The sequence below is a fragment of the Mastomys coucha genome, unplaced genomic scaffold (genome assembly GCF_008632895.1).
Source record: "Mastomys coucha isolate ucsf_1 unplaced genomic scaffold, UCSF_Mcou_1 pScaffold21, whole genome shotgun sequence".
NCBI lineage: Eukaryota > Metazoa > Chordata > Mammalia > Rodentia > Muridae > Mastomys > Mastomys coucha.
Window position 1 is genome coordinate 109615205 of NW_022196904.1, and position 23106 is coordinate 109638310.

At 39.2% G+C, this 23106-nt stretch overlaps 1 protein-coding gene across 11 annotated transcripts in view; it reads left to right on the forward strand.

The window, feature by feature from the left end:
- The window catches only part of LOC116102886 (ankyrin repeat domain-containing protein 26-like), an 88883-nt gene that overhangs the window by 35256 nt on the left and 30521 nt on the right, over positions 1-23106 (forward strand). For 7 of the 11 annotated variants that reach the window (XM_031388126.1, XM_031388133.1, XM_031388127.1 and 4 more), the window contains 13 exons: positions 908-944; positions 1414-1475; positions 3156-3228; positions 6263-6291; positions 6391-6463; positions 9213-9286; positions 10128-10292; positions 11734-11894; positions 15112-15276; positions 15529-15562; positions 16959-17031; positions 18320-18449; positions 21026-21182. In XM_031388126.1, coding sequence (XP_031243986.1) covers positions 908-944; positions 1414-1475; positions 3156-3228; positions 6263-6291; positions 6391-6463; positions 9213-9286; positions 10128-10292; positions 11734-11894; positions 15112-15276; positions 15529-15562; positions 16959-17031; positions 18320-18449; positions 21026-21182 — 1233 coding nt within the window. The remainder of the gene's footprint in view (positions 1-907; positions 945-1413; positions 1476-3155; positions 3229-6262; positions 6292-6390; positions 6464-9212; positions 9287-10127; positions 10293-11733; positions 11895-15111; positions 15277-15528; positions 15563-16958; positions 17032-18319; positions 18450-21025; positions 21183-23106) is intronic. The other 4 variants (XM_031388129.1, XM_031388128.1, XM_031388131.1 and 1 more) reach the window with 4 other exon arrangements.

Below are 23106 nucleotides of genomic sequence, written 5' to 3' on the forward strand. Positions count from 1 at the left end.
ACCAATACCATGCAGTTTTTATCACAATTGCTTTGTAGTACAGCTTAAGGTCTGGGATGGTGACTCCATCAGAGGTTCCTTTATTGTTGAGAATAGCTTTGGCTATCCTGGGTTTTTTGTTATTCCAGATGAATTTTCAAATTGCTCTTTCTAAGTCTGTGAAGAATTGAGTTGGAATTTTGATGGGGATTGCATTGACTGCCTTTAGCAAGACGTTCATTTTTACTATATTAATCCTGCCAATCCATAAGCATGGGAGATCTTTCCATCTTCTGAGATCTTCTTCGATTTCCTTCTTCAGAGACTTGAAGTTTTTGTCAAACAGATCTTTTACTTGCTTAGTTAGAGTCACATCACGGTATTTTATATTATTTGTGACTATTGTGAAGGGTGTTGTTTCCCTAATTTCTTTCTCAGCCTGTTTATCCTTTCTGTAGAGGAAGGCCACTGATTTGCTTGAGTTGATTTTATATCCAGCTATTTTGCTGAAGTTGTTTATCAGGTTTAGAAGTTCTCTGGTGGAATTTTTGGGGTCACTTAAGTATACTATCATATCATCAGCAAATAGTGACTGTCACAGCTCCCTGTGCTTTCCCTGACTCCGATGGACTGACCACTCTGTGCTTGTAGCATTTCCTTTACAGGTAGAACTGACTCTTCCCTCCAATGGGCCCTTATAATTGTTTCAGCCGCAGGAATAGTGGGGGACTCATTTCTGTTCTCGTTTTTTAGCATGACTCCACCTCAGCTTGAATAGAGCGCAGCATCTGTCGTCTAGTCTCAGCTTCACCAGGATATGCTTGACAAGACAGTAAACAGCTGAGGTCCTAACAACTGCTTTATTTTAGTTATTTTAGTGAGTGAATAGATAGCTTCACGATGTCCTTTCTCTTTTTGCTTTTAATAGGAAGGAGCAACAGCGTCAAAGACTAGAGAAGAGCAAGGTATGTTTCATAGAAACACGACTCACACACTGTCAAACAGAGAGAGGACATAAACTGAAATGAACCAGTATCCATGAAGAATTCATAAGCTTCAGTGCAATTTTAAGATAATCAAAGTTAGCGAATCAAACACTCGTAATCCCAGAAATTAAAAGGCTTGAGGCAGAAAGATTGTATGTCCCCGGACATCCTGAGGGACACGAGATGTTGCAATCTCAAAACTATAAAGAAAGAAAATATGGCAAGTACAAAAGGACAAAAGTGTCTAGATCCAAATGGCACCACCCCCATTTAACAGCTTTCTCTTGGTCCACACTTCTTTGGTGACCACCACAAGCCGCTGAAATTATTTTTTCTTATGACTGCTGTTTCACAGAAATATGAACAGTGGGTTCAAGGCTTATGTGCATGTCTGAGATTCATAATAAATGTACATTCTAGCTCACATATCTAGAACTCCCTTTTACAGACGTGACATGCACACTCGCTACAGGAAAAGAGGATGTCGACGACTCATCTTGGGATTCTGAGGTATCGTCTATTGCTGTTGTTCCATTTGAAATGATTGTTAAAGGAAGTTGGTGCTGAAGGGGGTGACTGTCTCATGTCTGCCATGCTTACCAGGAACTATCCCCCACATGTTTCACCTGGCACCCTCCTCAGTATCATGTATGATAGTACTTTAATGATGGGTAGGACAAGTCCGTTACATCATGGGATTCATGTAATGAGGCTGTGCTTATAGAGCAAATGCCCAGCCTGAGAGTGCAAAGGACTCAGCTTGGCTTTGAATCATATGGTAGAGGTGAAGGCATACACTGGGTTTACCATGGTTGAATGTTTGTTTCTGTTGAATGTATCCATGTGTAAAAGTCCTAATAGTCAAAAAGAAAAGCTTTAGACCTGTTCTACAGGGCTATCCTCTCAGCCAGACTGCCACTGTCTTCAGGGTTCTGCTGTGCCTGCTCCCAGGATCACATCTGGGCTTGTTATCATTGTTCCTTCTTGGAAGAAGGAGAGGGAAGGATCATGGGACCCTCACCTGACTATTCAGCCATCCCTCCCAACAGCTGTATGCAATTCTGCCCTAATTCAAGAACGTTCTATACAAAAGAGTGTATCTAATCTGCTCCTCATTGTGCCTTGAATGAGCTTGAACTGCCAGTTGCCCTATGATTATCACTATCAGTCTTTGTCTTGTAACTAAGTCCTAATATTTTTTAATTGTCATATCTCAATTGGGATAAAGTTGGGTAATATATTTAGGGTTTTTATGCATTTATTTTAATATAACAAATCATTTTTATTAATTTGGTATGATTATCCATTTTTCCTTATACAAATACTCTGAAAGCTCTTGCTCACGTAAATGAAGGAGCTTTTACAATGTGCTTTTTGTATCCATGACATACTCCAAAAGCATCTCATCATGCCATGAGACTTAACACTGAGATGAATTACGTGGAAAGAGTTTAGTGTTTCAGGCCCTAGTATAGCAAGTGTACTTTTTAAGAATATGTTCTCTGGCTGGGCAGTGGTAGTGCAGGCCTTATATCCCAGCATTGACAGGCAGATACAGGCGGGTCTCTGAGTTCCAGGCCAGCCTGGTCTACAGAGCTAGAACCAGGACAGCCAAGAACATACTTTTTATTATTATATTTATTTTATTATATCATTATTTATTTATTATTACTCTTTATATAAATAATATCTTTTATACTTATTTATATAAATAAACATACATTATAAATATATTTTATATAAATTTATATTTATATAAAATAGAAATGTTTATATAAATATATCATGAATATATTTGCAATATATAAAATATATAAGAATATCAAATATATTAATATATACACATATGTATATGTGTGTATATGAGTGAGCATATATATGTGTATATATATATATATATATATCTCCTCTGGTTTGAGGTGAGGAATGGAGGTAGAGTTCCAGTTACTGAAGTTACCCCTGTAGCAGCCTGCACACCCATTAGTATTTCATATGTAACAGTGTTGATGGCAGTCAGGAGCCACTGAAGATAAAAGACCACCTGGTCTAGAGAGCATTAATATTGTCTATAAAAAATACTTTGTGTTTCAATATAAGTTTATCTTGTTTTTATGTCACATACTTTTTGAAACAGCATTTATCTGTTCAGAAAGGGCTCTGTCAACTCATTCTTAATATTAATTTTTACAGAGTGTCTCTGAGAATCTCCCACTTATTCGCATTGGTGTTGATGGACTATTACAAGTAAATGGACAAGCAGTAGGTAAGAACAGTGCCATTAAAAATGTCATTTGATAGCCAGAAACTGGAAACAACCCAGATGTCCCTCAACAGAGGAATGGATACAGAAACTGTGGTACATCTACACAATGGAGTACTACTCAGCTATTAAAAACAATGAATTTATGAAATTCTTAGGGAAATGGATGGATCTGGAGAATATCATCCTGAGTGAGGTAACCCAATCACAAAATAACACACATGGTATGCACTCTCTGATAAGTGGTTATTAGCCCAGAAGTTCAGAATACTCAAAGTACAATCCACAAACCACAAGAAACTCAAGAAGAAGGAAGACCAAAATGTGGACACTTCATTCCTCCTTAAAAGGGGGAACAAAATACCCATGGAAGGAGTTGCAGAGACTAACTATGGAGCAGAGACTGAAGGAAGAACAAGCCAACCTAAATAGAGCTATCTCCTGAGAGGCTCTGACAATCCCCTACTAATACAGAAGTAGAGGCTCATAGCCACCCATTGGACTGAGTACAGGGTTCCCAATGAAGGAGCTAGAGAAAGGACCCAAGGAGCTGAAGAGTTTGCAGCCCCTTAGGACGAACAAAAATAAGAACTAACTAGTACCCTCAGAGCTCCCAGAGACTAAAACACCAACCAAAGAGCACACATGGGGGGGACTAGTGACTCCAGCAGCATATGTATTGCAGAGGATGGCCAAGTTTGTCATCAATGGGAGGAGCAGCCTTTGGCCCTGTGAAGGTTCTATGCCCCTGTGTAGGGGAATGCCAGGGCTAATAAGCAGGAGGGAGTGGGATGGTGAGCAAGGGGAGGGGAGAGGGAACAGGGGTTTGTTTTAGTTTTGGGGTTTTTTATTTTAGTTTATTTTATTTCCTTTTTTATTTATTTTTTTTATTTTTTATTTTTTTGGAGGGGAACCTGGGAAAGGAGATATTGTAAATAAAGAAAACATCTAATGAAAAAATGAACTCCAATATCTAAAAAAAAAAATGTCATTTGATCTGACAGAGTGCTTTCTTAAACATGACCACACATGTACACTGATAACCAAGAGCTGTTTCCTATTGAATGGTCAGAAAGTAGGTGGAGAAATGAGAGATGATAATAAGTCGTGTGTGTACACAAATGTGTGTATGCATGTGTGTGTATGATAAAGTCATGTGTGTACACAAATGTGTGTATATATGTACATATATATGTACTTAATAAGATAGCAGATTAGTATTATAATTCTAAAATCTACTACTCAGTAGATAGTAAGTGGTGATAATAATGCCTTTAAAATGTTTTAGGACACATCCAAGCCCATGGATGTAGAGAACTGTTTTGACATGGAGTAGTTTTCAGGGGAACAAGGCACAAAGAAGCCATGTTGTCTGGGTGCTTTTGGGGGTGGTGACGAGGCTGAGATGACTAACAAGAGATGGTTCAGTATGGTAGCAACTCCAAAGAATGCTGGAATCAAGAAGGATACCGCTTATTGGGGGTCTATCTCAGCCACTTACTCTTATCTCAGATATCAGTCCTCAAAGCAGGAGGTTTTCTATCTAATTATTTATAAAGTTTATTCTGAATGTTCAAGTATTGACCAGTGTCTTAGCCAGGGTTTCTATTCCTGCACAAAACATCATGACCAAGAAGCAAGTTGGGGAGGAAAGGGTTTATTCAGCTTACACTTGCACATTGCTGTTCATCACCAAAGGAAATCAAGACAGGAACTCACACAGTGTAAGGAACTTGGAGGCAGAGGCTGATGCAGAGGCCATGGAGGGGTGCTGCTTACTGGCTTGCTCAGCCTATTTTCTTACAGAACCCAGGACCACCAGCCCAGGGATGGCACCACCCACAATGGGCTGGGCCCTCCTTCCTAAATCACTAATTGAGAAAATGCCTTACAGTCGAATCTCATGGAGGCATTTCCTCAAGGGAAGCTCCTTTCTCTGTGATAACTCCAGCTTGTGTCAAGTTGACACACAAAACCAGCCAGTACAACTGGTCTTCTAAAAGACAACTTATTTTCATTAAGATATTTGTCTCATAAAAATCCATTATAAACAGTGTTGTCCAGCCATACAGGTTGTGTCCTGGGATGAGAAGAGGTAGGATGTGTGTATTCAGAACACATTCTGGACATGTAAAAATCCCTAAAAAACAAATTTCATTACTTAAAAAAATCCTTTATGGAGTTTTATGGCATGTTAAACCATAGTAATTTTGAATACAAAAGGTATTGTTATGTTGTCCATACTATGCTTGTTACTTTTATTAATACTGCACTGATTTTAAAGCATAAGAACTTATTAATATATATGCTTTGGGGAAGTTGGTGTATTTTTCCAATTGAGAACTTTATTTCAGTGTTGAAAATATCATATGCTATTTCTTACTTGTGATTTAAACACTGTCTTGCATGGAGTGAATCAAGGCACTTTCTGCGGGCTCAGTGGTGAATGCAGACATGAAGAAAGGAACCAGTTCAGAAGTCCTCCTTTCGTCTGAAATGAATTCATTCTTACCCTGAACTAGCATAAAGCTTCTTGCCTTCTAAGTTACAAGTCAAACAGAAAACTATAACATGCGGTATGCTCAGATCCATGATGCACATGTGAGGCATCAGAGACACTTGCTAGCACATTTCACAGCCAAGACACACACTAGCACATTCTACTGCCACCTTGGGCATTTCTTGTCTGAAGGCCGTGATTTGTTCTGATTAGAGTTCACTACACGGTATCAGTCACCACAGCTACACTAGTTTATGTACCCCCTTCTCTTGGCTGTGGTTATCAGAAGAATAATCTCACTTGTGAAATGGCAGCTGCATATTTTATTGGATCTATGTTCTTTTTTTAAGCAATATATATATACTTATAGTTATATAGTTATTATATATATGTAAATTTGAAAATGATTAAAAACCTAAAATAATCCTTCCCAAAAGTATGCATTCAGATCTATTTTTGTCATAAGAATGCTCAGATGTATGTCTGGTATTGTTGTATTTAAATATAATTGATTGCATGTCTCCCTTTGCATTTTAGAAAACCCAGAGAAATATCTTCATTGGCTGGTAATAACACTTACCTTTTATCTTGAATTACTTACTACACATGTGTATCACATTAGATATGCAATATGTATTAACCACCTTGTTTCAAATCTCATCCAGCCGAACAGAAAAAGGGAGGAATCTGTCCCTAATCAAACAAAAGGAGTCAGGGATTTGCAGGCATTTCCACCAGGTAATCTTTAACATAAAATTTATTTTGCAGAGAGATTTATTAAACTGGCTGAAAAAAATCTCTTTTCTTGTTTCTAATTCTTTTTTCTCACAAATGTAGTAGAAGGATTTGATATAAATGTCTCAAATGTCCTTTTTTAAATCCATGTTTGAAAGAGGCATTTAGAAGCACAAGAAAAAAAATTGTTTTGAAATGTAAGCCTTAACTCAGCTGTTTCGACTTACATGTTCTAGTCTCTTAATGTTTTCAATTTGGAATCCTTGTATTTTCAGGGAGTCAGAAAGAGTAGTTATGATTATGAAACTCATTTTTTCCAAAATATAGAAATGCTTCCTGGAGAACCAGGGGGAACTATATACACCCATTTTTCCATCTGGTAGACTGAAGCAATATGTTCACTAGATCCAAATATTTGGAATCTAGATATGGAAACAACAGAAACTGTCTACACACACACACACACACATATATATATACATATATATATACACACACACATGCACACACACATGAACAAAAAATGAGTTGTGAATCTACAAGGACACCCACTCCACTGATGTACTGCACTAAGGTATTCTGCTTCATGCATACATTAATTGGGGGCCGTTAAACAACCAGTCACAGTCATATATAATAGAATTTCCATATACTAAAATATAGCATTTTCCTTATACATGTAATAGTTTAGACAAGATCACTTTTTAGAGCAGTCAATAGAAGAAATAATCCTAAAATTACTTGAGTATAAAAGTGACTTACTTGGTTTTTTTAATGCTTGGAAATAAACATGGAGCCTGACAAATGCTGAGCGTAAGTTGTGCCTCTGGACTACATCCCCAGCCACATGTCTACATGTATGATCTCAGTAGATTTAGAACATGTTTTATCAAAACACTACACTAAATTCCTTCAGTCATGAACACATGAAAAGGAAAAGAAAGGACCCCTATGGCCTCCCACTCAGTGAACTTCACATCTCATGTGGCCTCTACCTAAAGTGATTCACAGTGCTTGTGCTCCAGGGCCCCAGATTCCTCATGATCCATCTGATAAAAATGCATTTCCTGTGGGACATTGATAATTTTATAGCTAAATGCCTCTGCAAACTCCCTCAGTCCAGGTCTGCATCGCCTGAGTCTCCACCGCTTGCTCCCTTTCTCATCCGCACCGACTCATGTGCCCCACTCATGTGCTCTCCTTCCTTTAGGGCATTGGGGTGGTCTGTCTCTAATTCCAGCATTATCACAGGCCACAGTTTCCACGAGCATTCAGAAGCTGTCTCCCCATCTGTCTGGTACCTGGCATTACTAATATGCTGGTGGTACTCTCTTCTGTGATCCCTGAACTCTACACAGACCGTGTAGTAGTTCTTGACTGCTGCTCCCAGGCCCCTACCTCCTACACTCACCTGCCTTCCCTCTGACTCACCTACTCTCCCATCCTCAGATCAGGTCCGACTCTAGGAAGCTGCCCATCTCTTTGAATTTACAAATCTTTAAATTACCATACCTAGCAGCTCACTGGAACTCAATAGTTAGTGAGTAAAATAATCTTCTTATACAAAGATGACCTACTGTTTCCTCCAATTCAGCTCAAATGGTAAAGATGCCATAAAGAATTGATAAGAAACTGAGACAGCTGCAAAGAAAGAAGCAATTCTTTAACTAGATGTGCTCATTAGTTTTTGTCAACTCAACACAGAGCCATCTAGGAGGAGGGACCCTCAACTGAGAAAATGCCTCCACCAGACTGGTCAACTGGCAAGTCTATAGGACATTTTTTTGATTTAATGATTGGCATGGGGGAGCCCAGCCCACTGTAGGTGGTACCACCCCTGGGCAAGTGGCTCTGGGTTCTCTATGAAAGCAGGCTGAGAATGCCAGTAAGCATCCTCCTCCACGGCTTCTGGGTCAGCTCCTGCCTGCAGGACCCTTGCCTTGAGTTTCTACCTGGACTTCCTCAGTAATGGACTGTGAGCTGTGAGACAAAATGAACCCTTTTCTCCCCAAGGTTCTTTGGGTATTTCTCACAGCAGTATAAACCTAACAGGTCACCAAAGAAAGAGCCATATTTAGCACACCTTTATATTCCATGCCAAATTTAAAAGAAAAGAAGTTTTGAATACTAGACAAAAGCATATCAGATGTAAGAACAGAGTGTTTGTTCACTAGTGAATGTGTGAAAGGAACCGGAGTGTTGGAAATCACTTGTGAGCATTTTGATTAGGCTAGTTATGTTATTGTTACAGTAAAGAACAAGGTTTAGGGCCGGAGAGATGGCTCAGTGGGTAAGAGCATTGACTGCTCTTTCAAAGGTCCTGAGTTCAAATCCCAGCAACCCACATGGTGGCTCACAACCATCCATAATGAGATCTGACGCCCTCTTCTGGTGTGTCTAAAGACATCTACAATCTTCTTACATATAACGATAAATAAATCTTTAAAAAAAAACCAAGGTTTAATGTGACTATGTATTTTTGTATCATATTTTAACTCTTTTGAGATTAAGTTTCTTCATGTAGAGAGCTTGTGGAATCTAGTGTCTCTCCAAAACTGTTAAAATTGTGAATAATTAGAATTATTTCCCAATTTTTGGATGATAAGGAGCATTGCCTACATTCAGCTAAAAATCCTTAATTTGGAAAATGAGAAAAAAATCTATCAGTTATTATTTTCTATCAATTTTTATAATACCTATTGCTTTTACTGTTTTAAGTAATTAACTTTAATCATATATAATCGTTTCTCAGCAGAACCATGTTTAGAATTGACGTCAGAGGAAAAGCACCAAGAACTCTCCAGAAATGAAGATGACCAGCATCCGGTGTGTAATGACTCCTGCTTGAGTTGACGACTAACACTGTCTTCTCTGATTTAATGATGCTTGAGAAAGTTTGAAGACTCTTGGAATTCCAGCTTTTCACATAACTCCAATGCTCCCTAACCAAACTCTTGGCAGATGATTCCAAAGGAGAAAGCTGAAGTTCTGGGGTACATTGGTTTGTAAAGATAAATACAAATCGAGAGATGTGTTCAAAAGTAGTAGTAGTGTATGCCTCTCCTCACCCAAAGAGGCATTAAACAACTTTGTAAAAGTCGTACTTTCTATGTTTGTTTCTCTGATTAATCCAATAACAATATCAGGTAATTTATCTGACCCAAACTTGTTGAACTGTATATCATACAGTTTGCTATCCAAAAGGTTAGGTTGGGCATGGAGACCTGGCTCAGTGCTTAAGAGCACATACTGCTCTTCCAGAAAACCCACCTTAGTTTAGTTCCCAGCATCAGGCAGCTCAAAACCACCTGACCCTAGCTCCTAGACTCCGACACCCTTCCTTGAACTCCTTAGCATCTATACTCATGTGCACATAACACACCCACACGGAGACATATACATCTATACAAAAAACTGTAAAGGATAAAAAACTAATCTTCTTAACATAAGTAATAAAGTATACTTCACCGTCCACCTGAGGAAGCACTGTCGATTGTGAAGGTTTGACAGAAGAGGCAGGGGAGAGCTCTGTGCCTCATGGCAGAAAGAGTTACTTGGGCACCTGAAGGCAAAGAAAGATTCACAGCCAGCCATATGAATGCAGATATTAAATGCCAGAAAAGCAGTCCAGGGAAAAGCTAAAATTCAACTTCAATTGATCCCGCAGGCAGGGGACACAACTGACTTCCATCTCTCCAGCAAAGGCGCAGCAGAGAAAGGGCAGATGCAGAGCCAAGAGGGATGCAAACAAAGAACTGGAAGAGAGGGACACATGCTCCCAGGAGATGCTGTTCTATGCCAACTCCATGAAGACCTTGTCGTGAGTCAGGTGGTCAGTGCTGAGGAATTTTGGGTCAAGTGTTAAGATATGAATGCAAAAGATAGCTCTATATCCAATCACAAGCAGGATGTTAAGACTTCTCACGCTGTCTGGCTGATGCCTGATCCCAAATAAATGGCTGTAATGATTGAGATATAATTTAACTTCTGATATCATTAACTCTATATTTAGGACCTACCCAGCTGTAAAAATGAAGTAAGTGTGCAGAAAATATGCACCACACCAGGGCAGAAAGGGAATCTAGACAGATTTTTCCCAGTCCCGTTATTTTTATAGGGACTGACTAAATACAGGATCAAAGAATCTCTTTGCAGAATGTGCAAAATTGGTGGAAAGCGATTTCAAACGATGGTTTCATTAGGAGTGAAAACCCCAATGCTAGATTTGGCAGCTTGGGAAGATAAACCATTAGATTAAGTGCCTACAGAGGCCAGCAGAGGGCATCAGATCCCCTGGAAGTGCTTACAAGCTCACAATTGTGAGTGCTAGGAACCAAACACTTTCCCTCAGCACGTGCTCTTAGCCACTGAGCCATGTCTCCAGCCCCTCTGCTTAGATGTTCCACATGCAGAATGAAACAAACCTTTGATTCTGGTGCTCAGAAGCCCGCTTGTTTCTGGCTCTTCCATATTTCACTTTCAAAAGCATTGGCATTTGCCTAGGTGGTGTCTTTGAACCACTCCCCTTCCAATAAGGCTGATCACTTCCCCCTCATAGACCCTTAAATCTTAACCTGCATGAACTGGCTTACAGGGCCTTACCAATTAGTCAAATAACTACATAGTACTCAATTATGCCACATGCTGAGAAAGGCCAGTAAGAGTGGACAAGCTGCATATGGAACCTACACTTTGCTGAGAGGAGACTAATTGGCAATTGTTAAGTGAATAAGGTACAAGAAAAATCTTTTTTGAAGATGGGATTGGGGAGAAATCTGAAAGGGTCATCTGATGGATAACTGCCTGAGAGTGGGGAGGGTGTGTGTGGGTGTGTGTGTGTATGTGTGTGTGTGTGTGTGTGTGTGTGTGTGTGTGTGTGTGTGTGTGTGTGGAGTTAGGCCTTGGAAAGTTGATCATCTGCCTGGACTAACAATTGGAGAGGGCAATAAAACCAAAAGCTGAAACTAAAATAAAATTAAAATTAAAAGGCACTTATACATAAAACAAGCCATGCCCTTAAGACTATTGAGTGAATCACTCTGAAGCATTTTTGGCGATCCTCTGACTCAGAGAAGGCAGAAAGGCTGATGAGATTGATCGATCATTGCTCCTGCTGCCTGAGAGGCGCTTGTCTTCCAGAATCCCATGCTATCCACTCAGCACTCCTATTCCACTACTTGAAACTAAGAGTTGGGTGATAAAACCAAAGAAAACAACTAATGTTAATCTTTGAAAAGTTTGCAGTTACACTTTGTCTCAACCTTTCATTAAAGATTGAAGAAGGACAGAAGCAGGAATGGAGTGAATGGGCCGCATCAGAGAACCTGGGAGAAGCTCCTCTTGACCACAGTGACCTCCGATCTCCTCTAACCCGGATGAATGGGAAGCCTGGAGCCCAGCAGTCTCCCAGTGTAGACAGCAAAGAACAGGATGGGTCAGAACGTGGTGATATTATTTTTCTTCTATAAAATTCTAATTTAGGCTAATATTTGTGATTAAAAAACTTTACTTCTTGAGATATCTAGGCATTGAGTTTAAAAACAATAATATAATTTTTCTAATTACATTGGTATTTTTGTCTAAAAGTAATAATTATGATTGGAAGATATAAAAAAAGATAAGTGTCACTGTTGTTAAAATGAAATGGGGGATAATTTTGAATGTAATATGTATTTAAATTTTCCTATATATCATGCTTTTAACCTTAAAACTCCACTTTATTTTAAAACTGAGACAGGGTCCATATTATCTGCAGCCCATATTGGCTTCTAGTTTGTAGAAGTTCTTCTATATCAACCTCCAAAGTGCTGCACTTACAGGTGCGATCTACCACACTCAGGTTAACAATTTGACTTGTCCCAGAAAGGGGTCATCTTTGTGGGACAGGAACTTGTGACTGATAAAACTCACTCAAGCTTGCTTTAAGAGGCATGCAAGAGGGCAGAGATGCTTGCAACTGAGCATGATAACTTTCAATTTCTGGGCCCTGAGTGATAAAAAGGGCCCAAGTGACAACCACTATGGCACTTGGACACACACACACACAGGTGCAAACAAAATAAATGTAAAAACAAAAAACCTTTAAATGTGTTAAGGATATTTGTTATATAACTACATATAACAAAAACTAGTAAATATATTTAATATAATGTAATGAATACATGAAGAATATATAATAGGGATATTCATCTAAATGATTTATATGTATATACATAAGTAGGTTAAGGATATTTTATATAATTATCACATAAAGTTATAGGTAATATAAATACTTATTAATGAAGGAAATTATCATAGCCATAAAATGTTACAGTATGAAGACATTTTTGTAAGTGAGATAATCTGGATGTAGCAGTTTATACCTATAATCTTAACATTCAACTGAATCCAGAAGCCATGAGTTTGAGGTCAGCCTGGGCTACAGTGACAATACACACACCATACACACATACACACACGTCTGTGTGTGTGTATATGTGAATGGGTGTGCATGCAAAATTAGTTTAGATCTGTAGTATACTATGAGTTACTTCACAATTAAATCGTATCTAGAGCATTTTTTAATGGTCTATCTTAAGATAATTTTGTTCGGATACTTGGAACACCTGAACCATGGAAGAAAGCGACTTGATTTGCTAGCACATTTATGCAGACAAAATATTCATACACATAAAATAAATAAATTAAAGGGATGCAATGGGATGGGGATAAATCCAGTACTTTATAATAGGTTTAAATACTAAGGTAAAAAAAAAATCCATGAAATTGGTCAAATCGTTTCAGTTTCGGAAAATCATCATATTCTTATTTTGAGTTGTATACGTTTTAAAGTGTTTGGTTACTCCCGTAACATGGGGGCCACTATTGTACCCATGGATATATCTAGCAGGCAGGTTGCTACTGTAACTTGCTGAGTTTGTAGCTGAGTGAAGCCGATGATTACTCTTGTCCTTGGTGGCCTTACGGAACCTTCCAGCACCATGAGTGCTCATCAGGAAGGGTGAAGCTGTTACTAGAGCACCAGCTTAATTGCTCCATATTCAATGACATAAGTATGTGATGTCAGCAATAAGGTTTTACTCTCAGGATGTGAGAGTAACCAATAACATTACCAATAAATAGGCTGTGATGTTTGGAGGGGTGTATGGGATGCCTTTGGCCAATGACTCAAAAATATGTAACCCATTCTGGTATTGGGGGTCTTATTTGGTAACATACAATGTTTAGTTGAGACATTATCTCCCCATTTTATGCTAGCTCCATTTAAATTCCATCTGCATATTATTATATTATGTATTATATGTTATATTTATTATAATCTTTATTGTATAATAAGATGTCATATATACATATATGATCTTCTACAGTAGTAGGTTTCCCTATGACTTTTCAAAATGTCCCAACTGTTAGTCGTCCCTCCCACAGTCCCTCCTTTACCTCGTCCTCTCATCCCATTTAACTCTCTAGTCTGGTTTCCCCTGTATCCTTTTACAATACTATCTGGTTTCCCCTGTATCCTTTTACAATAATATCTTTTTATTTCCCTTCCTTGAACAAGTCTCTCCTCCCTCCTGGTCCCTTACAAGCTAACTGACCTCTGTGCTTACTCTAAATGAAACACACATATCTAAAGTTTGTCTAAAAAGTAATATCCACATTCTTAAGAGTGACTGGGCCTGAGTGACCTCACTCAGGATCGTTTCTAGTTCCATCCACCTACCTGAAATTTCATAAATTTTTAACAGCTGAGTAATATTCCACTGTTTAAATGTAGCACATGTTTGCTATCCATTCGTCAAACATTTAAGCTGTTTCCAATTTCTGACTATTATAAATAGAACAGCAATGAACATGGTTGAGTACGTGTCTCTGTGGTAGGATGTAGAGTTCTTTGGGTATGTGCCCAACGTGGTGTAGCTGGATCTTGAGGTAGATTAATTTTTCAGATTTTTTTGGAACTACTGCACTGATCTCCATAGTCACTGTCCAAGTTGGCACTCTGACCAGCAATGGATGAATGGTCCCCTTTCTCCACACCCTCACTAACACCGGCTGTCATTTGTTTTATTAATCTTGGCCATTCTGACTTGGTTAAGCTGAAATTTTTCATTTGTTTGTTTGTTTGTTTCTCAAGACAAGGTTTCTCTGCATAACCCTGGCTGTCCTGTAACTCACTCTGTAGACCAGGCTGGCCTCGAACTCAGAAATTCACCTGCCTCTGCCTCCCAAGTGCTGGGATCAAAGGCATGCACCACCACCGCCCAGCTTTTTTATGTTTTTCTTTTTTTTTTTATGTTTTTTTGGAAGTCAAAATCTTCACGTAATTTTGATTTGCATTTTCCTGATGGACAGGATGCTGAACATTTTTCAGTGTTTCCTGCTGAGCTCATCTTCTATAGTAGAGTCCCCTGGAAACCCTTCCTTGCACTAAGGCCAGGGTTTTCCTGTGCCAGCCTTTGCATGGAGCACTGCATCAGGGTGTGTTTTAGGCAGAGACTATCCATTTCCTCATTTTAGCTGCTACTTTCTAACTTTCTTTATATTAATAAGTGAAGTAAAATGGGGAAGACTTGGGTTTTATAATGTTTTTATAACCTTAGTCCATAGAATTATTAGAACATATTGTTTTCTGTTTTTTTTTTTTAAATTAGTAGTTCTGGCTTGAATATAAAAGAAGAAAAGAAAAGAAAACATAAAGAGTGGTCTAGAGATTTTGTAAATGAACTGACATCTGAGGAGTCTGAGTCAGTGGCTAGTGATATCCTGCCAGTGAAGGATTCTTGGAGTTTAAATGACACAGATCCGAATAAAGGAAGGTAAAAACTGTAAATTCCCCATGAAGGGAGGGAGTAGAATGGTTAGTTTTTCTGGAAATAAAGCAACTTTCCATTTACACTCAAATGCCTAATAGAAAATGACTGTAAACTGCCTGCAAGCTTCATGACCAAGAGGAATTAATGGCAACTGAAGAGACATTATACAAAAAGAAAGTGTTATTTGTTTTTTTGTTGTTGTTGTTCTTTGTTTGTTTTTGTCTGAAAGGATTCTTCTATGTTCTTCTTTTTCAGGTCTGCAAAGAAAAAATCGAAGCAAAAGCACAAGGTATTGTAAAAATCAAAACCAGATTTTGGTAGCAGGAACAGAGCACACCCCCACAGAGTCCAGGTCATCCCCATACAGTGGGTAGTAGCAGCCTAGGGCTCATCACTCTGAGAGGAGCCATAGCCTCAAAGCTGCCCATCAGCATCACCGTAACCTGGCAACCACCCACTGCCCACCTCAAATCTGGTTCCATGGGCATTGTGCAGGAAGTGGTAGCCTGTGTGGCCTCACAGAGACAACCACTCACTGCCCACCTCAAGTCTGGTCCCATGGGTACTGTGCAGGAAGTGGTAGCCTGTGTGGCCTCACAGAGGCCATATCCAGCTGTACAGACAAGAAAGTCACAGCAGGGAAGACTTAGGAAACAGAATACTTTGTGTTAGATAAAAAAAAAATGGCTTCACGAAGAGGAATGACACAGAGGGAGATGCATCTTGACCACTAGGAAGAATCAACTCAGAAGGTTGCTTTGCTCTGTAAGAGAAAAAGGTGTGGTGGCCGCGAACTTTCAGTTTCAGATGGAGAGCCAACTGACGAGAATAGAAATACCACAGACCTCAACCACTTCAGGGTGGTCTACAGTCCACCTTCAGAGTCCACCGATAGTGAGATCTGGAAAGGAATGAACACTGCTAAATAAAGCCAAGCTGAACACCACCAACAAAGGCCCCACTGCAACAAGATTCTAGCTTCGCTACATGCAGTACTCAGTGAACATCGTCACAGTGTTAACAGCCAGGGTGTGCCCAATGAGAGAGGTCATGCTCCTGTAGGGATCTCCATTTGCCGAGGACAGCAGAGGAAACCTTGGAAGAGGACGAGGGAACTCAGGGAGACACCTCAGAGTGCGTACCACTGTCATTTCAGTTACCAGCTCAGGTACGAGAAATCCATGGACCACAAGATGGAAAAGAGACAAAGCAGCAGGTGGGGCGAGCAGATGCTGCTTGGCCTTGCCTGCTAGCACAGGGGTCCGTTGCCCATCCAGCAGAAGGGAGTCAAATTCCAGACAGCAAATGAACAGAAGATCAGACCTCAAGACCTGGAGTGACTAGTTCTTTATTCATTCTTTTTTGTTTTTTCTGATAGCTAGAGTCACTGCAGTCTCTATGCCTTATGTGGTTTTTAATCTGTATGCATAGACATACATATAGGCAAAACGCTAATACACGGAACACAAAAAAGGAAGGGGGAAAAGCATATAGAATCTTCTGTTATGTAAAGACATTTGATTAGAAAGAGAGATTAGAGCCAGAAGCCATTGATAAAGCTACTCTTGGACAAACATCAGCCCTTTTCAGGGGCACCCACATTTCTGCTTAGATGCATTCTTTTTCAGCTGTACAACTCCCCTGCTGTATGAGAATACTGTGACCTAGTATAGTTTGTTTTACAGGTCAGAGGAGAAATGAATGCTATGGAAGATGCTGATGACCAAACTCAGCCATTTGAGTCATCCTCACAAAACGGTGAGTTGCCTGACCCTCATTACCAGGATGCTGGACTGCTATACAAACAGCTTTTTTTCTTCCTTTTATTAAAAATAGTTTTTTTCTCACATAATATATCCTGATTACAGTTTCCCCTCCTTCCATTCCTCCTAGTTCCTCCCCACTTCTCTTCTCATCTGAATCCACTTCTTTCCTAACTTTCATTAGAAAACAAACAGCTTCTCAGGGATAATCTTAAGATATGTGTTCCAAGGTCTCTCACTCTCTGTGCATTGTCTAGCTATGGGGCTCTAATTATTCCCATCTGCTGCAGGGGGAAGCTTCTCTGATAATGGCTGAGCATGGTGTAGACCTACAAATATAACAGAGTGTCATTAGGAGTCATTTTATTGTTATGTTTTGAGTGTTGGTTGGTTGGTTGGTTGGTTCGTTTGTTTGTCTTTAGAACAGTAGTGTTCGATTTTACACTAGGTCCCTCAGCTTCTTGGTCATCCAAGCAATGTCAAGTATGGGTTCCTGAACATCTGCCTCCCTGCCAGGGTGTCAGACCAGCTGAGAGAAGGCAGAATGCAGTCAGTCCGTGGTAGGGGTCTCAGCCCATGTTTTCTCTGATGAGAAACAGTGAGGTCTGGGACAGATGCTGTGGTTCTCAATCTCCTGTGTACTACACACTGCTGGGGACCTTGAGTTGAGAACAGTGGTCCACAAGACCATGCTTCCCTTACACACCAGTCAGGAACGGGATGGCTGAGCCTGGGAAGGGATAGAATCAGGTCTGGTTTCGAGTGAGGGCAGAGAGTATCAGAGGGGTTGGAAGAGAGAAGATCTTCTCTGGGAAATTTAGGAGTGGCTCTGTACAATGAAGTTCCCCCTACCAGGCAATCCTTGATGAAGGAGATTGTCCAAACTGCTTTATTTATGGCAGGTATGGATGTAGCATACATCTTACTCAGAGTGAACCAAGGATTAAATACCTCTCTGGAAGGCTTGCCCAAGAAGGGAAGCTCAGTGGATGAACATTTGGGGCCTATCTAGATACATCATTAGCTTGGAGAACTCCGGGTTTTTATGCTATGTGACCGGTTGTCATGGTCCTCTGTCCCAGGACAGGTAGACCCTGTCCAGAAGCTGGGTCCACATGTGCTTGTTTATTTTCTAAAGAGAAAGAGAAAGATGGTGTGGAATTGGATTGATGGGGAGGAGCTGGGGGGAGGGCGATAAACCATGATCAGAATATATTGTATGAAAAAAATCTATTTTCAATTTTTAAAAAAAAAACTGACCACTGTCTCTCTTATAAAGACAGACCGGTGTTCTAACATACAGCAAACAAAAATGGAAAATGAGCCTTGTGAGCTACTCTCAAGACAAACTGGAACCATGCAAGGCAGTGTAGCAGAAGGAGGGGTGCTGAAGACGGAGCCAGTGAGATCAAGGTTAGAATGCAGAGGCTTGGAGTGGGAAGCCTCCACTATGTTACCCCTGTGAGGCTTTGAACAGGAGAAAACTTCCTAGTCTTATGAAGGGTGAAATCCTCGCACGTGCTATAACAGGTTGTTGCCCCTACAATTAGTTGTATACTGGTGCCTACTGCATAGTCTCGTTACATGCTCAGCAGTGAGAATCTGGCAGTGCTTTTTATGTTTGTTTGTTTGTCTGTTTTGGTTTTTTTTTTTTTTGTTTTTTTGTTTTTTTTGTTTTTTTAAGGACTGGTGTAGAAGAAACTCAAGGTAAGAGAACTGATAGTATAAAGGATTAGTTAATAGGTTTGCTTAAGAGGCATTTAAAAAGGTGAATTTAGCTAAAGGAGCACTGTCCCCCCAAAACATCCCAAAGATAAGTAATCTGCCAACCAGGCCTGTTATAAATAAACAAAATGTATGATCATTGGACATAAATGTTTGTTCACCAGGGTTGACCATCCATTGTGCCCATCCCCTAAGAACATGTTCAAGGGTGCTGTGGTAGGGTCACAATTGTCATCAAGTTCTAGTCTGCCTTTAAGTTCCTTTGTGCCTTTCTTAGGAAAAACATAATTCTGCAAGATGACCCTTGTAACAACCATTCAAAATAGAACAACACTGGTGTACTTAAGAAAGAATTCTTGCAGTATCTTTCCTATGTAAACCTCCCATTTGCCCACATGGCCAGATTTGCAGCCTCCTGTCTCTGTCTAAATTGTCCAAAGTGTAACGCAAGGCCAGGACTTAAAGGAAAATTAAAGATGTTGTTGTCTGTGCACTGCATAAGCCTAAGGTGCATAAGTTAGTAAAATCTTCTGTTCAAGGCTGACTTTTCCTTGGGCATTAGCCAGAGACAGACAAGGTCTTCCCTTCATCTCTAAGCATATGGGGTGATTTCTCACTAGAAAGGCAAGTTATTCTTATTCCAGGAAAACTGTTTATAGGATGTTTTCTGTGGTTTTAATTATTTATTTTTATTAATTTTTCAACATAGAATGATTGTCTGATAGTATAGAAGCTTCTTTAAAAATGACTATAGTCAATAAGTGAGTGGATGAGGGTGATGGCTCACATCCATAATCTCATCCCTGAGGAAGCCGAGTCAGAAGGGTGACCAGAAGGTGAAGGCCAGCTTGGACTACATAGTGAGTTCCACCCTTGGCTATATAGGGCAAGACATTGTCTCAGAAAATAAAAATAAATAGAAATATAAAGAAGACTTTGATCCATATGTCTAAGTTGTCCTCACAAAAGCTGTATTAATTTACAATCCCACCACAGTGTAAGAAGCACTTATTTTTTTCAAACAGAAGTTTTAGAAGCTATGCAGCTGTCCTCTTTATTTTCTTATTTCTGGTGTTGGAGACTAAGCTTTATCTGTGTGCAGCCAGCACACAATGCTAAGTAATACGCCCAGCTATACTTTTTTTTTTTTTTCATGTGTCTGAACACTGGCCCTCATGTATGTATGCATACTATATGTGCAGGCAGAGAGGCCACAGGAGGACATTGAATCTCCTGGAAGTTACAGACAGTTGTGAGCCGCCACTGAGTGCCGGGAACCTACCCAGATCCTCTGTAAGAGCAGCCAGCATTCCTAACCACTGAGTCATTTCTCCAGGCCCAGCATCATTGTTCTTAAACTGTACTAAATACAGTACATAACCAATTAATTTATTCAATGCATCTCTCTCAATGATAAAATAAACAGCTTTCTATGTTGAAAGAAGGGATACTTTTTATTACTGAATCAATTGAACTTTTATTGATTTTTAAATTGCTTATTATAATAAGGTTAATTGAAAGCATTAGTAAATAATAACATAAGCTCCCTAATCTTGCCTTGAAATCTAGTAATGAGCATACCCATTGTTTGAAAGCTTCAGAAGGGGCTCTCTCACATTGTAAATTGTTTGAGGGATACGTGTAATGTTATATAAAAATAAAATTTTATTTCTGGGACTGGAGAGATGGCTCAGCTGTTAAGAGCACTGACTGTTCTTCCAAAGAGCCTGAGTTCAAATCCCAGCAACCACATGATGGCTCACAACCATCCGTAATGAGATCTGATGCTCTCTTCTGCTATGGCTGAAGACAACTACAGTGTACTTAGATATAATAATAAATAAATCTTTTAAAAAATGTATTTCTAGTTAACCTCATAAATGTTTGCAAACAATAACTTTTAGGAATTAACTTTATATTACCTGTTTTTATTAGGGGATTATGTATAAAATTATATACAAACAGTCATTTTTAATTTGTCAAATCACTGCTTAGTTTCAAAGTGGCTTTTCCAAAATAGCTACAGAGTTTCTCTTAACAGAAACTTACCAGTCAAGAAAACTTTTCTTTGGTATTGCCCTCTCAATATACATGAGCCCTGGAAAAGATTAAAGTGAGAGATTGAAAGCATGACATCAAGAAAAAGTATTGAAACACAGAAATTTGATTAGGATAGGCAGGGATATTGACTTGTTAGAATAATGAAGTAAAGGACATTTTGTTCTTTAAAAAATGAATTTTAAGATACGTGTATTTAACCTCAGAGTTGCATTAAAAGAAAAAAAAGAGAAGGGAGAAGGTGAAAGGGTGACTATACAGTTACCAGGAAGAGATGAGCTTTATCCTGAAGACACTGAAAGGCAACAGCATGACATGGCTCTAAGGATGCTGCACCTGAAAGTAAAACAGACCTTGAAGCAGGTAAACGAGTTGCACGCCAGTAACTATCCTTAATGTGTGTGAGTTTACTTCATTGACATTACGTACAATATCTCTGATTAATATGCATAAATGTAGCCAGGTGGTAGTGGCGCACACCTTTAATCCCAGCACTTGGGAGGCAGAGGCAGGCAGATTTCTGGGTTCGAGGCCAGCCTGGTCTACAGAGTAAGTTCCAGGACAGCCAGGGCTACACAGAGAAACCCTGTCTCAAAAATCAAAAAAATAAAAATAAATAAATAAATAAAATGTGCGTATACCACTGGACAGTATAACTGCATGACTGATGTTCTGTGGGGGGGGCGTGTGTGTGTGTGTGTGTGTGTGTGTGTGTGTGTGTGTGTGCTTGTGTGCAAGCACACACACACACGCACACACACACACAGTCCACTGTTTAACAAAATGTTATTTCAGGGTCTAGATGGATGGCTCAGTGGTTAAGAGCATGCTGTTCTTCCAAAGAACCCAAATTCCATTCTCAGCTCACACTGACCATTTTACAACCATCTGTAACTCTAGCTCCAGAACATATGATACCATCTTCTTGTCTCCAGAAGCCCCTGCATATGCATGGCATACAACACACAGTAATGTTTTAACTGAAATCTAAGGAAATGTCACCTTACCCTAAAATGAAATCATGACATTTACAGCTAAATAGCTACTGGAAATCCTGGGGAGATGGATGAGAAATTTAATCACTGCATTGTCATAAATTGCAATTGGGGCACTTTTCTGCCAAAATGCAGGCTCATTAGCTTTATAATAACAAAGAAACTTCTTCTGTGCATCATAAAGCAGTTCATTTCACAGTACTATTTGTGCCTGTGTGAAGGAACTTCTTTTGCTCCATGACAAGGCTACCTATGTTTTACACAGTTAGAATTTGACTCGTTCGTGTAGAGTAAGGGTCCCTGAGCATCAACCACCCACTTTCTTTGGATAATTTTTTTTTCGAGACAGGGTTTCTCTGTGTAGCCCTGGCTGTCCTGGAACTCACTCTGTAGACCAGGCTGGCCTCGAACTCAGAAATCCGCCTGCCTCTGCCTCCCAAGTGCTGGGATTAAAGGCGTGAGCCACCACCGCCCAGCAGAATAATTTTTTAAGTTCAACATTTAATGAAACTTTTAGGATCTTTGCCACCAATTATATGGGATTAAACCTTCATGAATTGTGAAGAAGAAAGAGGAGAAGGAAGAGGAAGAAGAGGAGGAGGAGGAGGGAGGAGACTAAACTGACTGGCAACTTTTAGAGAACCAAATACCAAATTTTAAATCACCTTGGCCAAAAAAAAAAAAAAAAAAAATGTTAAACACAGAAAAGAAAACAAGAGCACAGACACTTTTCATGGGTCGTTTTCAGATGACTAATTTGCTAGTGTATGGATGAGCACATTTAGAAAGGAAACTACATGTAATGTATGGTACAAATTGTAAAGAGTTTTTAGATTTCCTTTTTTTTTATTTTTATTTGTATGAGTGTTGTTGCTTACATGTATGTATATATACTACATGCATGCCTGGTGCCCACAGAAGCCAGAAGAGTGTATTCAATACTGTTGCCATTACAAATGGTTGTTTAACTTTTATTGCATTATGATGAGAAAAGTTACATGATTTCAATTTATCTGAATTTGTTAACATTTAAAAACATATTTTAAGTAAATAGAATTAAATCACATTCTTGTTTCCCTTTTGTACCCCAACTCCTCCCAGAGACCCCCCTTCAATACCTACAATATCTTTTTTGTCATATTCCCTAAAATTTATAAACTATTATAACAATAAAAATGAGTATTATAAAAGTTGTTTGATATAAAAGAACAATCAATTTAACAATTTTATGTAGATGCTTGTCTACAGCAATACTGAAAATACATATGTTTTTCTCAATATAAATTTTAAAT